We start from the raw sequence: 12,239 nt of genomic DNA, 5'->3' as shown, positions 1-12,239 counted from the left end.
TTTAAGCAGATTTATTCTGCTGCTGCTTTTGCTTAAGGTACCATGTATATTTCCTTCATGGTACACATTGTTGCATATGTATTTGCTCCGTCTGCCCCTCCACTAGAGTTGCACTGCTCAGTATGGTGCCCACTAACCATATGTGGCTTCTGAACTCTAGAAATTTGGCTAATCTCAAATGTGATGTACCCTAGGTGTTGAATGCACTCTGTGTATCCAAGAGTTAGTAAGAAAGAAAGGATGTAGAATAACTAATTGATAATTTACGTGTATTGTTTACATGATGAAATGATAACATACTCCATATCAAAGACAGTAAAGATAAAAGAATGTAAATTAAATTCTTTATATACTTACATGTTAGAATGATAGCATTATATTTCAAAGACTTAGTAAGAAAAATGTTATAATAATTACGTGTTTATATGTTTACATATCAACGTGATAAAACATTGCATTCCAAAGACTAATTGAGAGAAAATAAAGTTAATTAATAGGTTGTTCCTACTGTTTATATGTTGAAATGGTAACATAAAAAATGTCAACGATAACAGAAAAGAATGGAAAAAATAATCAGTATTTTGTGTATAGTGTTTCCTTGTTGAAATGAAAACAGATTGCATTTTCATTGTTGATGTGAAAACAGATTGTAGTTTAAAGACTTAGTAAGAAAGAAGAATGTAAAAGTAATGAGTGTTGTTTACATTGTTTCCTTGTTGAAATGATAACACACACATTTTAAAGACTCAGTAAAAAATTTTTTACAATTATTTTTTCTTATTGCTTACATGTTGAAGTGATAAACTGCATTTCAAAAACAGAGAAAATAATGTAAAACTTAATTAATAATTAATAAAAATAGTTAATGACTTGTTGTTACCTCCATTTTGCTACTGCATTTCTGACTTAGAAAGATAAACATGTTAAATGAATTGTATATGTTGTTGCTTTGTTGAAATGATAACACATGGCATTTCAAAGACATCATAAAATAAGAATGCAACAAGGCCACCAATACCCTGACACCAAAGCCAGACAAAGACACTACAGAAAAAGGAAATGAGAGGGCAATATCTTCGATTAATACAAATGAAAAGGTCCTGGACAAAATATTAGCAAAACAAATCCAACAGTATATCAAAAGGACCATACACCATAAATCACGTAGGATTTATTCCAGGGTCACAAGGATGATTCAACATTTGCCAATCAATCAGTGTGAGACACCACATCAACAAAATGAAAGATAAAAATCACATGATTATCTCAATAGAGGCAGGAAACTCTTTTGACACAATTGAACATCCATTCATGACAACAACTCTCAACAAAGTGTGTATAGAGGGAACATGTCCCAACATGATAAGGGCATTTACGACAAACCCATCATAGTGAATGGCGAAAAGCTGAAAGACTTTCCACTAAATTCAGGAACAAGGTAAGGATGCCCACTCTCACCACTTATATTTAACATAGTATTGGAAGTCCTAACCACAGCAATCAGATGAAAAAAGAAATAAAAGGTACCCACACTGGAAGGGACAAGGTAAAACTGTTACTCTTTGCGGATGACATGATACTTTGTATAGAAAGTTCTAAAGCCTCCACTCAAAAACTATTAGAACTAATGAATGAATTAAGCAAACTTTCAGGATCCGAGATTAACATACAGAAATCTGTTGCATTTCTATACACTAATAATGAAATATCACAAAATGAAAGTTTTTCTTTTTCATTTTTATTGGAGTATAATTGCTTTACAATGGTGTGTTACTTTCTGCTTTCTAACAAAGTGAATCCGTTATACATATACATATGTTCCCATATCTCTTCCCTCTTGCGTCTCCCTATCCTCCCTATCCCACCCTCCCTATCCCACCCGTCTAGGTGGTCACCAGGCACCGAGCTGATCTCCCTGTGCTATGTGGTGTCACAGTTTACCCTTCCCCCTCCCCATATCCTCAAGTCTAAACTCAGTTTAAAATCACATTGAAAAGAATAAAACACCTAGGAGTAAACCTAACCAGGGACGTGAAAGCCCTATCTGAAAACTATGAAACCCTGATGCAGGAAACTGAAGATGAACAAAGAAATGGAAAGATATCCCATGCTGTGGGATTGGAAGAATTAATATTGTTAAAATGTCCATACTTCCCAAAGTAATCTACAGATTTAATGCAATCACTATCATATACCCATGCCATTTTTCACAGAACTAGAACCAAGAATCCAAAAATTCATATGGAACCACAAAAGACCCCAAATTGCCAAAGCAATCTTGAGAAAAAAAAGGAATGAAGCTGGAGGTATAACCCTCCCAGACTTCGGACTATGAAACAAAGCTAATCAAAACAGCATGGGCCTGGCGCAAAAACAGACACATCGATCAATGGAATAGAATAGACAGTCCAGAAATAAACCCATGCACGTATGGTCAATTAATCTACAGAAAAGGAGGCAAGAATATACAATGGAGAAAAGGCAGTTTCTTCAATCAGTGGTGTTGGGAAAACTGGTCATCTACATGTAAAACAAAGATTAGAACATTCCCTCACACCATACACAAAAATAAAATGGTTTAAACACCTAAATGAAAGACCTCAAAACATAAAACTCCTAGAAGAGAACATAAGCAGAACACTCTCTGATAAAAATCATACCAATATTCCTTTGGATAAATCTCCTAAAGCAAAAGGAATAAAAACAAAAATAATCTAACGAGACCTAATTAAACTTAAAAGCATTTGCACAGGAAAGGAAACCATCAACAAAAATGAAAAGAAAACCCAAGGATTGGGAAAAAATATTTGCAAATGATGTGACCAACAAGGGGTTAATATCCAAAATATATAAACAGCTCATAGAACTCAATGTCAAAACAACAAACAACCCAATGATAAATGGGCAGAAGACCTGAATAGACATTTTTCCAAAGAAGATGTACACGTGGTTAACAGGCACATGAAAAGATGCTCAGCATCGCTCATATTTAGAGAAATGCAAATCACAACAACAGTGACATATCATCTCGCACCTGTCAGAATGGCAATCATCAAAAAGTCTACAAATAACAAATATTGGAGAGGATGTGGAGAAAAGGGAATCTTTGTATGCTGTTGGTGGGAATGTAAATTGGTGCAGCCACTATGGAAAACAATATGGAGCTCCCTTAAAAACTAAAAATAAAACTACCATATGATCCAGCAATTCCACTCCTGGATACATTTACAGAAAAATAACAAAAGCATTGATTTGAAAGGTTCATAGCAACACTATTTACAATAACAAAGATATGGAAGCAACCCAAGTGCCCATCAACAGACAAATTGATAGAAAAATATGGCATATATACACACACAATGGAATATTACTCAGCCATAAAAAGAATGAAATTGTATTTGCTGCAATATGGATGGACCTAGACAATATTATGCTTAGTGAAATGTCAGATATAGAAAGACAAATACTGTATGATACCACTTGTATGTGGAATCTAAAAACTAATACAAGTGAATGCATATGCACAATGGAAACAGACTCGCAGATATAGAAAACAAATTTTTGGTTACCAAAAGGGAGAGGGAAGGTAGGAGGGACAAATCAAATTAGGGGCATGGGATTAAGAGATACAACTACTATGTATAAAATGGGAAAGCAACAATGATATACTGTATAGCACAGGGAATTATAGGCATTATCTGATAATAACTTGTAGTGGAGTATAATCTGAAAAAATGCTGGATCACTCTGCTGTACACCTAAAACTAATATAGTATTGTAAATCAACTATATTCCAATTAAAAGAAGAGAAAGAATACAAAATTATTTAATAATATGTTCATATTGCTTACATATTGAGATAATGCACTGCATTTCAAAGACTTACCAAAAAAAAAAAAAGAAAACTAATTAACCATGGTGGTTAGCACCATGCTTACATAAAACATCATTAGTTATGCCAGTCTGCTTTAAGATGATAACAGCTTAACTTTGATCATATGCAAAATCGCTACACTTTTACCTCTTCCCACCTCATTTTATGTTATTGTTGTCCCAGTTTGTATCTTTTATATTGTGAGCACTAATGAATTAGTGCAACTGTATTTATTTTTAATACTTTTGTCTTTCCGTTTTTATACTAAAGTTAAAAGTGTTTTATCCACCACCATTACAATGTTGGAGTGTTCTGAATTTGACTATATGCTTACTTTTACGTATGAGTTATGCTTTCGTAGGTTTTCATGTTGTTAATTTTTTGTTTTCACTCAAAGAACTCCCTTTAGCATTTTTGTAAGGCAGGTCAAGTGGTGAATAACTCCCTCAGCGTTTGCTTGTCTGAGAATGTCATCATCTATCTTTCATTTCTGAAGGACGGCTTTTCTGAATAGAGTATTCTTGGTTGTCGGTTGTTTTCCTTCAGCACTTTGAATGTATAATCCCACTCTTTCCTGGACTGCAGGGTTTCTTTTCAGAAATCTGATAGCCTTATGCTGTTCCCTTGTATATGACAAGTGGCATTTCTCTTACAGACTTTACAATTCTCTCCTTGAAAAGGAAACCCTCTTACACTGTTGGTGGGAATGAAAATTGATACAGCCACTATGGAGAAAAGTATGGAGGTTCCTTAAAAAATTAAAAACAGAACTACCATATGACCCAGCAACACCACACCTGGGCATATACCCTGAGAAAACCATAATTCAAAAAGTACATGCACCCCAATGTTCATTGTAGCACTATTTACAAGAGCCAGGACATGGAAGCAACCTAAATGTCCATCAACAGAAGAATGGATAAAGAAGGTGTGGTACACATATACAACAGAACATTACTCAGACATAAAAAGGAATGAAATTGTGCCATTTGCACAGATGTGGATGGACCTAGAGACTGTCATACAGAGTGAAGTAATTCAGAAAGAGAAAAACAAATATCATAATATATACCTTATATGTGGAATCTAGAAAAATGATACAGATGAACTTATTTGCAAAGCAGAAATAGAGACACGGATGTAGAGGACAGTCATATGGATACCAGGGTGGGAATGGGGGGGTGGGTTGAAATGGGAGATTGGGATTGACATATATACACTACTATATATAAAATAGATAACGAATGAGAACCTACTGTATAGCTCAGGGAACTCTACTCAATGCTCTGTGGTGACCCAAATAGGAAAGACATCCACAAGAGAGGGGATATATGTATGTGTGTGTGTGTATATATATATATATATATATATATATATATATATATATATATATATATGGCTGATTCACTTTGTTGTTGAGCAGAAATTAACACAATATTGTAAAGCAACTATACTCCAATAAAAATTAACTTTTAATAGAAATGACAAAAATTCTAGATTGTTGTAAGTATTCAAAATAAATAAGTAAAATATAAAGACAGTTAAGAAAAGAAAAACAATTCTTTCCTTGTCTGATATTTTTATTATAATGTGTCTTCATATAACCTCCTATGAGATGAAACTGTTCGAGGACTTTTGAGTTTCGTGAACTTGGGGGTCCATGTTGCTCCCACAAGTTGGGTGGTTTTCAGCCATTATTTCTATAAATAAAATCCCCCCCGCCTCTCTCTCTCTCCCTTCCTCCTCCTCCAGGGTCCCCATCATCCATATATGAGTCCACTTAATGGTGTTTTAAAAATCCCATAGATTTTCCCCAATATTTTTCATTCTTTTTTTTTCTCCTCTGATTAGATAACTTCAAATTACTTCTTTTTGAGTTCATACATTTTTTTCTTCTGCTTGATGAAGTCTGTTGTTATAGCTCTCTGTTATATTTCTAAATTCATCACTTGTATTCTTCAGCTCCATAATTTCCTTTTGGCTCCTTTTCATGAGTTCTCTATCCTTGTTGACTTTTTTATTTTGTTCAGGTATTGCTTTTCTGATTTCATTGAGTTGTATTGTAGCTGGCTGGGCATCTTTAAAACAATCATGTTGAATTCCTTGTCAGGCAATTCATGGACCTCCATTTCTATGGGGTCAGTTACTGGGAAATTATCTTGTATCATTTGTGGGGTATTGGGCTTCCTATATTTTTCCTGCCCCTGAAAATCTCGTGTTGGTGTCTTCACATTTAAGGAAGGAATCTCCTCCATCAGCCTTTACTGACCTTTATCAGGAGAGAAACACCTGCAACACTCAGCCAAGCTAGGGATACTGGGGGTTCCCTGAGGCCTTTTCTGTGGATTCACCAGCTCTGCCCCTCTTGCTCCATCTTGTGAAGGAAGTGTTTGGATGATACACGCCTTTTCTCAATTGCACAAAGCCAGGACACATGCTGACAGCCTCCTGTTTATTTTCCCCATTTTGGTACCCTGAAGTGTTTAAGGTATGTCTGTTCTCACCATCCAGCAGAGTGGTGCCAGTTCTCTTTATGCACATGTGCATGATCTGTTGAGGCATGAGTGCACCTTCTGCAGGGGTGTCCACGGAATGCCGGTTCTGAGGGGGACCGGCATATAGAGTGCTGGATGTGCTCGTGGGCAAACTGAGGCTTCTGTAGGTGATGGGGCCTATGAGGTTTGTAAGGTACAGTCTGTGAGGCAGTTAGTAGAAACTGCAGCCCTTTGTTGAGCTTGGTGCCCTGTTTGCTGTGAGCCTTTGCCCTTTCCCCTTCTCCTTGCTATCCCAAGACTATTCAGCCATGCTCATCACCTCTGGGTTCTGGGTTTGGGCAAGAAAGAAGTGGGATTCCTGGGCAGCGTCTAGCACCACTGGGTATTCAGGTGCTCACCACATTCTCACTATCTCCCATGGGAGGAATTGCAGGCCTAGTTCATCTATCTAGGCATTGATATGTGTAGCCTTGCGGGAAGTTTGATATTGGTAGGGTGAAGCTGTTCTTCCTACTCTCTTCAACGTGTCTGTTCTTGGAATTTTTTTTTAAAGGATCAGGGTGTTGGGGCTTCCTCACTTGATACTGGGGCTCCCACAAAAACACTCTCGCCCATGGCTGATTAGGCAAAATGTTTACTTGGAGACTCCTATTCTGCCAACTTCCTGACGTCACACTCTAGAACTATGATTTGAATGGAAAAATGTTTGAGTGGATAAAAAGAAGCAGCCCAGGAAAAAGTTCATTCTCGACTAGGACTATGAAAATCTATGAACCACAATTTTATTTTCAATGGTTTTCACGTGGATGGGGTTTCCGAATTGTACTGGAGAGTCATATCATGACAAAAGACACAGCTTATGAATAAGCACCCTGTACAGAATCCTTATCTTCTCACTTCTCTCCATCCTTTGCCCAGAAGAAATTTTAATTGTGGATGTAATTTCCTATTTCCATGCTATGGTAATCCTCACAGGATAAGCCTCTTATTCGACCTATTATATTCAACCTAGGGCTGTAGAATTTTACATCATGATGGTTGGTGGGTAGGGATATTCAACTCTACGCCACAGCACAGTAACTGCAACCGTTTCTCTTCTTTCGAGGTGGATGGACCTAGAGTCTGTCATACAGAGTGAAGTAAGTCAGAAAGAGAAAAACAAATACCGTATGCTAACACATATATATGGAATTAAGAAAAAAAAAAACGTCATGAAGGACCTACGGGTAAGATGAGAATAAAGACACAGACCTACTAGAGAATGGACTCGAAGATATGGGGAGGGGGAAGGGTAAGCTGTGACAAAGTGAGAGAGTGGCATGGACATATATACACTACCAAACGTAAAATAGCTAGCTAGTGGGAAGCAGCCACATAGCACAGGGAGATCAGCTCCGTGCTTTGTGACTGCCTGGAGGGGTGGGATAGGGAGGGTGGGAGGGAGTGAGACAAAAGAGGGAGGAGATATGGGAACGTGTTTGTATGTGTGGCTGGTTCACCTTGTTGTAGGGCAGAGGCTGGCACACCATTCTAAAGCAACTGTGCTCCAATAAAGATGTTAAAAAAACAAACAAAAAAACCACTGACAGTAAACTTACGTACATATATCTTAACGAATTTCAAAAAGGAACAAAGAGAAACAGGTTCTGAATGCAATTTCCATAATGATACAGCCCCATATGACGCTATCTCCTGTGTACTGTTGCTAGGTAAGTCAACTTTGCTTTCTGAAAGTAAAGTCACATACGACATCTAGTTTAGTTGTACATATGTGTGTTAGAACAAGAAGAATTTGAGTATTTACCTTTAGGTAAACAGCATCACAACTGTTCTGTTGCTCCCCTTTCCCAATTCTCTGTGTTAGATAAAGCCACTCCTCCTCCTAAAACCACGGGCACCAACTCCCAAAGTGGCCACCTCAAAACAAAAAAGATAAAAGAAGGAAAATTTGTTCCCGTGAAATCCTGCCAAATCACATGCAAGAGAAATGGTTTATCATGCTGCCTAAACACAGTGCCTGATAAATGTAATGCCTAAACTGGACCCCAGATACACAGATCTTTAAACATAGAGTTTCTTCCCCGCCCCCGTGATATATAGTAGAGCGTGGTGACAGGGCCCCACTGATGTAGCTAAATGTTTTCAAAAGGTCCTGAGGAACTCCGGATCGTCATCTCAGAGAAAGAATGATTAATTTGAGTTATCAGGTCTGACAGGAGCAAAATCTGACTTAAGAGGGATAATGAGGAGGCCAGAATTGGACTTCTGGTCAAAAAAGTTGACCCCAATCACCATCAGGTGAGCATAGATAGGCTCGATAAAATTGTTCTGCATCTTGCACTGTTGATCTGCTCATCTGTATCTAATTATAACAACTATATCAGGTCTTGGTATCAGATTCCATCCTATGACTACATGGAGATGTTTCCTAAATCCAGCGTAAAGTTTCATAATAGGCTCTATTTTAAATAAAGATATGCCTCCTTTTTTGTCTCTTGAATTTATGTGTCCCACAAATAATTCTCCACAGTTACATGAGACACAGTGACCTGCACGAATAACTGTCTTCTCTTACAATTCTTTACACCAAACTAAGACATTTTTCAGTAGGCCTAGAACCACAGAGTCTCTTGTCTTTTCTTAATACCTCAACTGTAACCACAGTGGAAAATTTGATCTGTTGCATTTTCTTCAGCTTATTTATGCATCCATGCCACATTGCAGGAACCTAGCAAAATAATCCAAACAATGTAAAGCATCGTTTACCGAGGCCAGCAAACCAGAAAGATCAGATCACACTTATTTTGGACATACTGATGATCCTGCAGCTTCCCACACAAATCAGCAAAATAGGTGTTTCTGGATTTGCAATTAAAAAAACCCCTACGATATATATTGTCCTCCTTTCTCTGTTCTTTCTGTGCAGACACAGACGGAATATGCACTGTAAACCCTAATGAATTCAGATTCCACTCATTTGTAATTGTTGTAATTCAGGCACGGGGAGTATGGTGACTAAACTTTATGATACCTTCTTTTCAGTGTTTATTTAAAAGAAGGAAATGTTTTCAGCTATCATCAAGCAATTCATAAACAACTCATATACACATATTTCACATATTAGAGATACGTTTATATCTATACACAAACCTTAAATAGAGGCCATGAAATAGACTCAAATTTGACTGGGTCTAATTAGCGTGGCATCCCAAAGAGCTCTCTCAAGATCTCAACTTTTCAGTAAGTGGGGCTGATTTGCCAGATTTTCTGAAGTAGTTAGGGTGTACCCAATGTTACCTTCTGGTGAGGAACCTGGTGGGTGAGCAGAACACAGAGTCTGGAGCCAGACGGCCTGTGGGCCAGTCCTGGTGTGCCACCTACAATATCCGTGACCTCTTAGTCAGGTGATTGATTTAATACCTCTGGACTTCAGTGTTCGCATCTGGAAAGTTCTGTAACAGTACGTAATCTATAGAGTTACCTCTCTTAAATGAATTATCCTTCTCAAGTGCATGGCCCGCAGTAATCACTATACACTTTGCCTCCGAAATTAACAACTACAACTCATTAGATTTGGTTTAATTTCCTTTAGCCCTGCCTGAAACGGAAGTCAACAGCGCTTACCTGTACCCACTGCTTAGGCTCTTAACAGTACTTTCTACAGCATGCCCAGAACTGTGGTTTGGGGGAGGACTTATTTCATCCTCATGTGTTAATTTGTTATGTGTTAAATTTCATGTGCTATGGGGCGGGAAAAAAAGCACATAAAATTAACACGTTAGAGTGGGGTGGGTGTACGTAAAGCCCAAGCTTGTGCGCTTAGAAGGTCACTCGGAGGCACCAACATCACAGAGCAGATGAGGAATGTGGGCAATCTCAGATCTCCTGTTCTCCCGAAGGTAATGTTCCCCTGAAACTTGCAGATCAAGTAGAACCCTACTGTCATTGGACCCTACTGTCATTGGACCCTACTGTCAGAAAGCTGACTCAGCCCTCCCAGGCACATGAGATTTGTGGGATCCTAAAGCTGCGGATCATGTGGCTGCTGCCATCCTGTGGACAATAGTTACCTGACAGGCCCAGCCCTTCCTGTCCGGTCAGAACCCTAGGCCCTTAAACCCAAAGGGCATGTGGTCTCTTTGGCCCTGTTGCCGCCATGACCCTGTGGTAGCTCCAGCCCTTCAAGTCACTAGAGCATGGTGGACTCCTGAACCCTGCGTGTCATGTGGCTCCTTCTCTCATGTGACCCTGACTAGCTACGAGCATGTGGTAACCTCAGCTGATGTGATCTACTGCTTACGGTTATGTGGATGCTATGATCTGGTACCCTTCCCAGCAGGGTACATGTCAAGTTCAGCAATCTCCATCACGTGAAGGTTGTGGGCTACTAAACGCTGTATATCCATGTATGGGCAACAGTGTGTCTCCTACCACACGTGGCACCGAAAGTTCTTCCACTCATGTCAGCTCTGCAGCTTCTGAACCACTCGCTGTTGGTCAAGTGGACCTTATGGACATGTGCCAGCATGTGGTCACGTGAGACTCAGCCCCCTCAGTCACGTGAAGATTGAGGGCTCCTCAGTTCGGTGGTTCAGGTGGTCCCCGAAATCATGTGATCACCTATGGTCGTGCAGGAGGGTCTGCTCTTTAAGAGTGGGGAGGGTCTATTCAACTGCAGTTCGGCTTAACCTCCAGAAGAGTCAGACCCATAGGTGCAGAAGACCTTTAGAGCTGTGGTGGGCGCTCTGGCTGAGGGGGGACTTTGAGGAGACTCTGGCTCAGATCCCAACCTTTCCACCAACTTTTATATCCTGCCGCGGTGGGTGGTACTCGGGTAGGAGGTGCCCCCGCCGATACTAGAAGTTTACTCAGGGAACTGGGCTTTTAGAGGCGCCCAAGCAATGTCAGATCGAGGTCCGGCAAAGAGCCAAGGGCCCGAGAGAGAGTGTTGGACGGAGGTGGGGGGCGGGAGGGGGCTTCTGGATACGGCCTAACTGTTGTACAGCTGGCAGAGAAAGCCTGTGGGTGTGTGCGACCTGAACCTGGACTTACGGGAGCAGCTGCTGGTAGAGAGTGAAGTGGAGGAGGAGAATGGCCTGGCCTGGGTGGGTGGGGCGGCCGTGGACGGGGTGGCTGGGGTTCATGGACTTGGATGTCATCTCTCAGCAGCAGGGTCCTGGTCCGTCATGAAAGTGGTATTGAATGAGTCAAGTTGAGCAGATAGTGAGATTGTGTTTACATTTATTGGGGAGAAATACTTCTTGATACATGGCTCAAGAATATTGTCACTTGTGATAATTTATATTACATGATGCTTAAATAATCCACTTTATTTTTCTCTCACTTCAGCATTTCCAAGCTTGTTCTGCAAAACACTAGGGCCACAAAAAACAGCAACAACGAAATTGGACTCTACTTCAGAGACGTGTGGAACATACAGGACTAGAGGTAAATGAATTTCCATACCATAGGATGTTTTTTAGATAATATGCTAATATGCAATATGAATGTCAAAGGCAAGGATAGTTTCCCCAACTTATGCGGGGATGATACATTTTTCCACAGAGCATCGGAGGAACGAGTGTTGCCAGAAAATATTCTGGGAAGACCTGTCCACACTAAATCTCCTACCACTTTAAAACCTTGTGCTTTTGCTTACTAAGAGCAAGAGAATGTATGTATATAATTATTATAATCTATTCTTCTTCTCTTTAAGAAATTACTTATTGCTCTGAAATGCATTTTATCTTATCTCATCAGCCAGTCTCCCTCCTGCTTAAATCTATTCACTTTTTAGTCTTCAGAGGTAACCTCAATTTCTAAACATATGTCTGCTAGCGTGGTGGCAAAGACAAGTGCGTAAGTGCACA

At 39.5% G+C, this 12,239-nt stretch overlaps 1 protein-coding gene across 1 annotated transcript in view; it reads left to right on the top strand.

Annotated features, from left to right (window-relative positions):
- Positions 1-1,349: 1,349 nt before the first annotated feature.
- LOC309817577 (nuclear RNA export factor 2-like) overlaps positions 1,350-12,239 on the top strand; it is a gene marked incomplete at its 5' end in the record, with an annotated part of 107,932 nt that continues 97,042 nt past the window's right edge. Inside the window, 2 exon segments of the mRNA XM_082646862.1 lie at positions 1,350-1,438; positions 11,375-11,564. Of these exon segments, the coding sequence (XP_082502988.1) occupies positions 1,350-1,438; positions 11,375-11,564 (279 nt within the window).

This window comes from Grampus griseus, assembly GCF_964374135.1.
Source record: "Grampus griseus genome assembly, chromosome: X".
Classification (NCBI taxonomy): Eukaryota; Metazoa; Chordata; class Mammalia; order Artiodactyla; family Delphinidae; genus Grampus; species Grampus griseus.
Note: the sequence above shows the minus strand (reverse complement) of the source record. Positions and strands in the feature narration are given on the sequence as shown.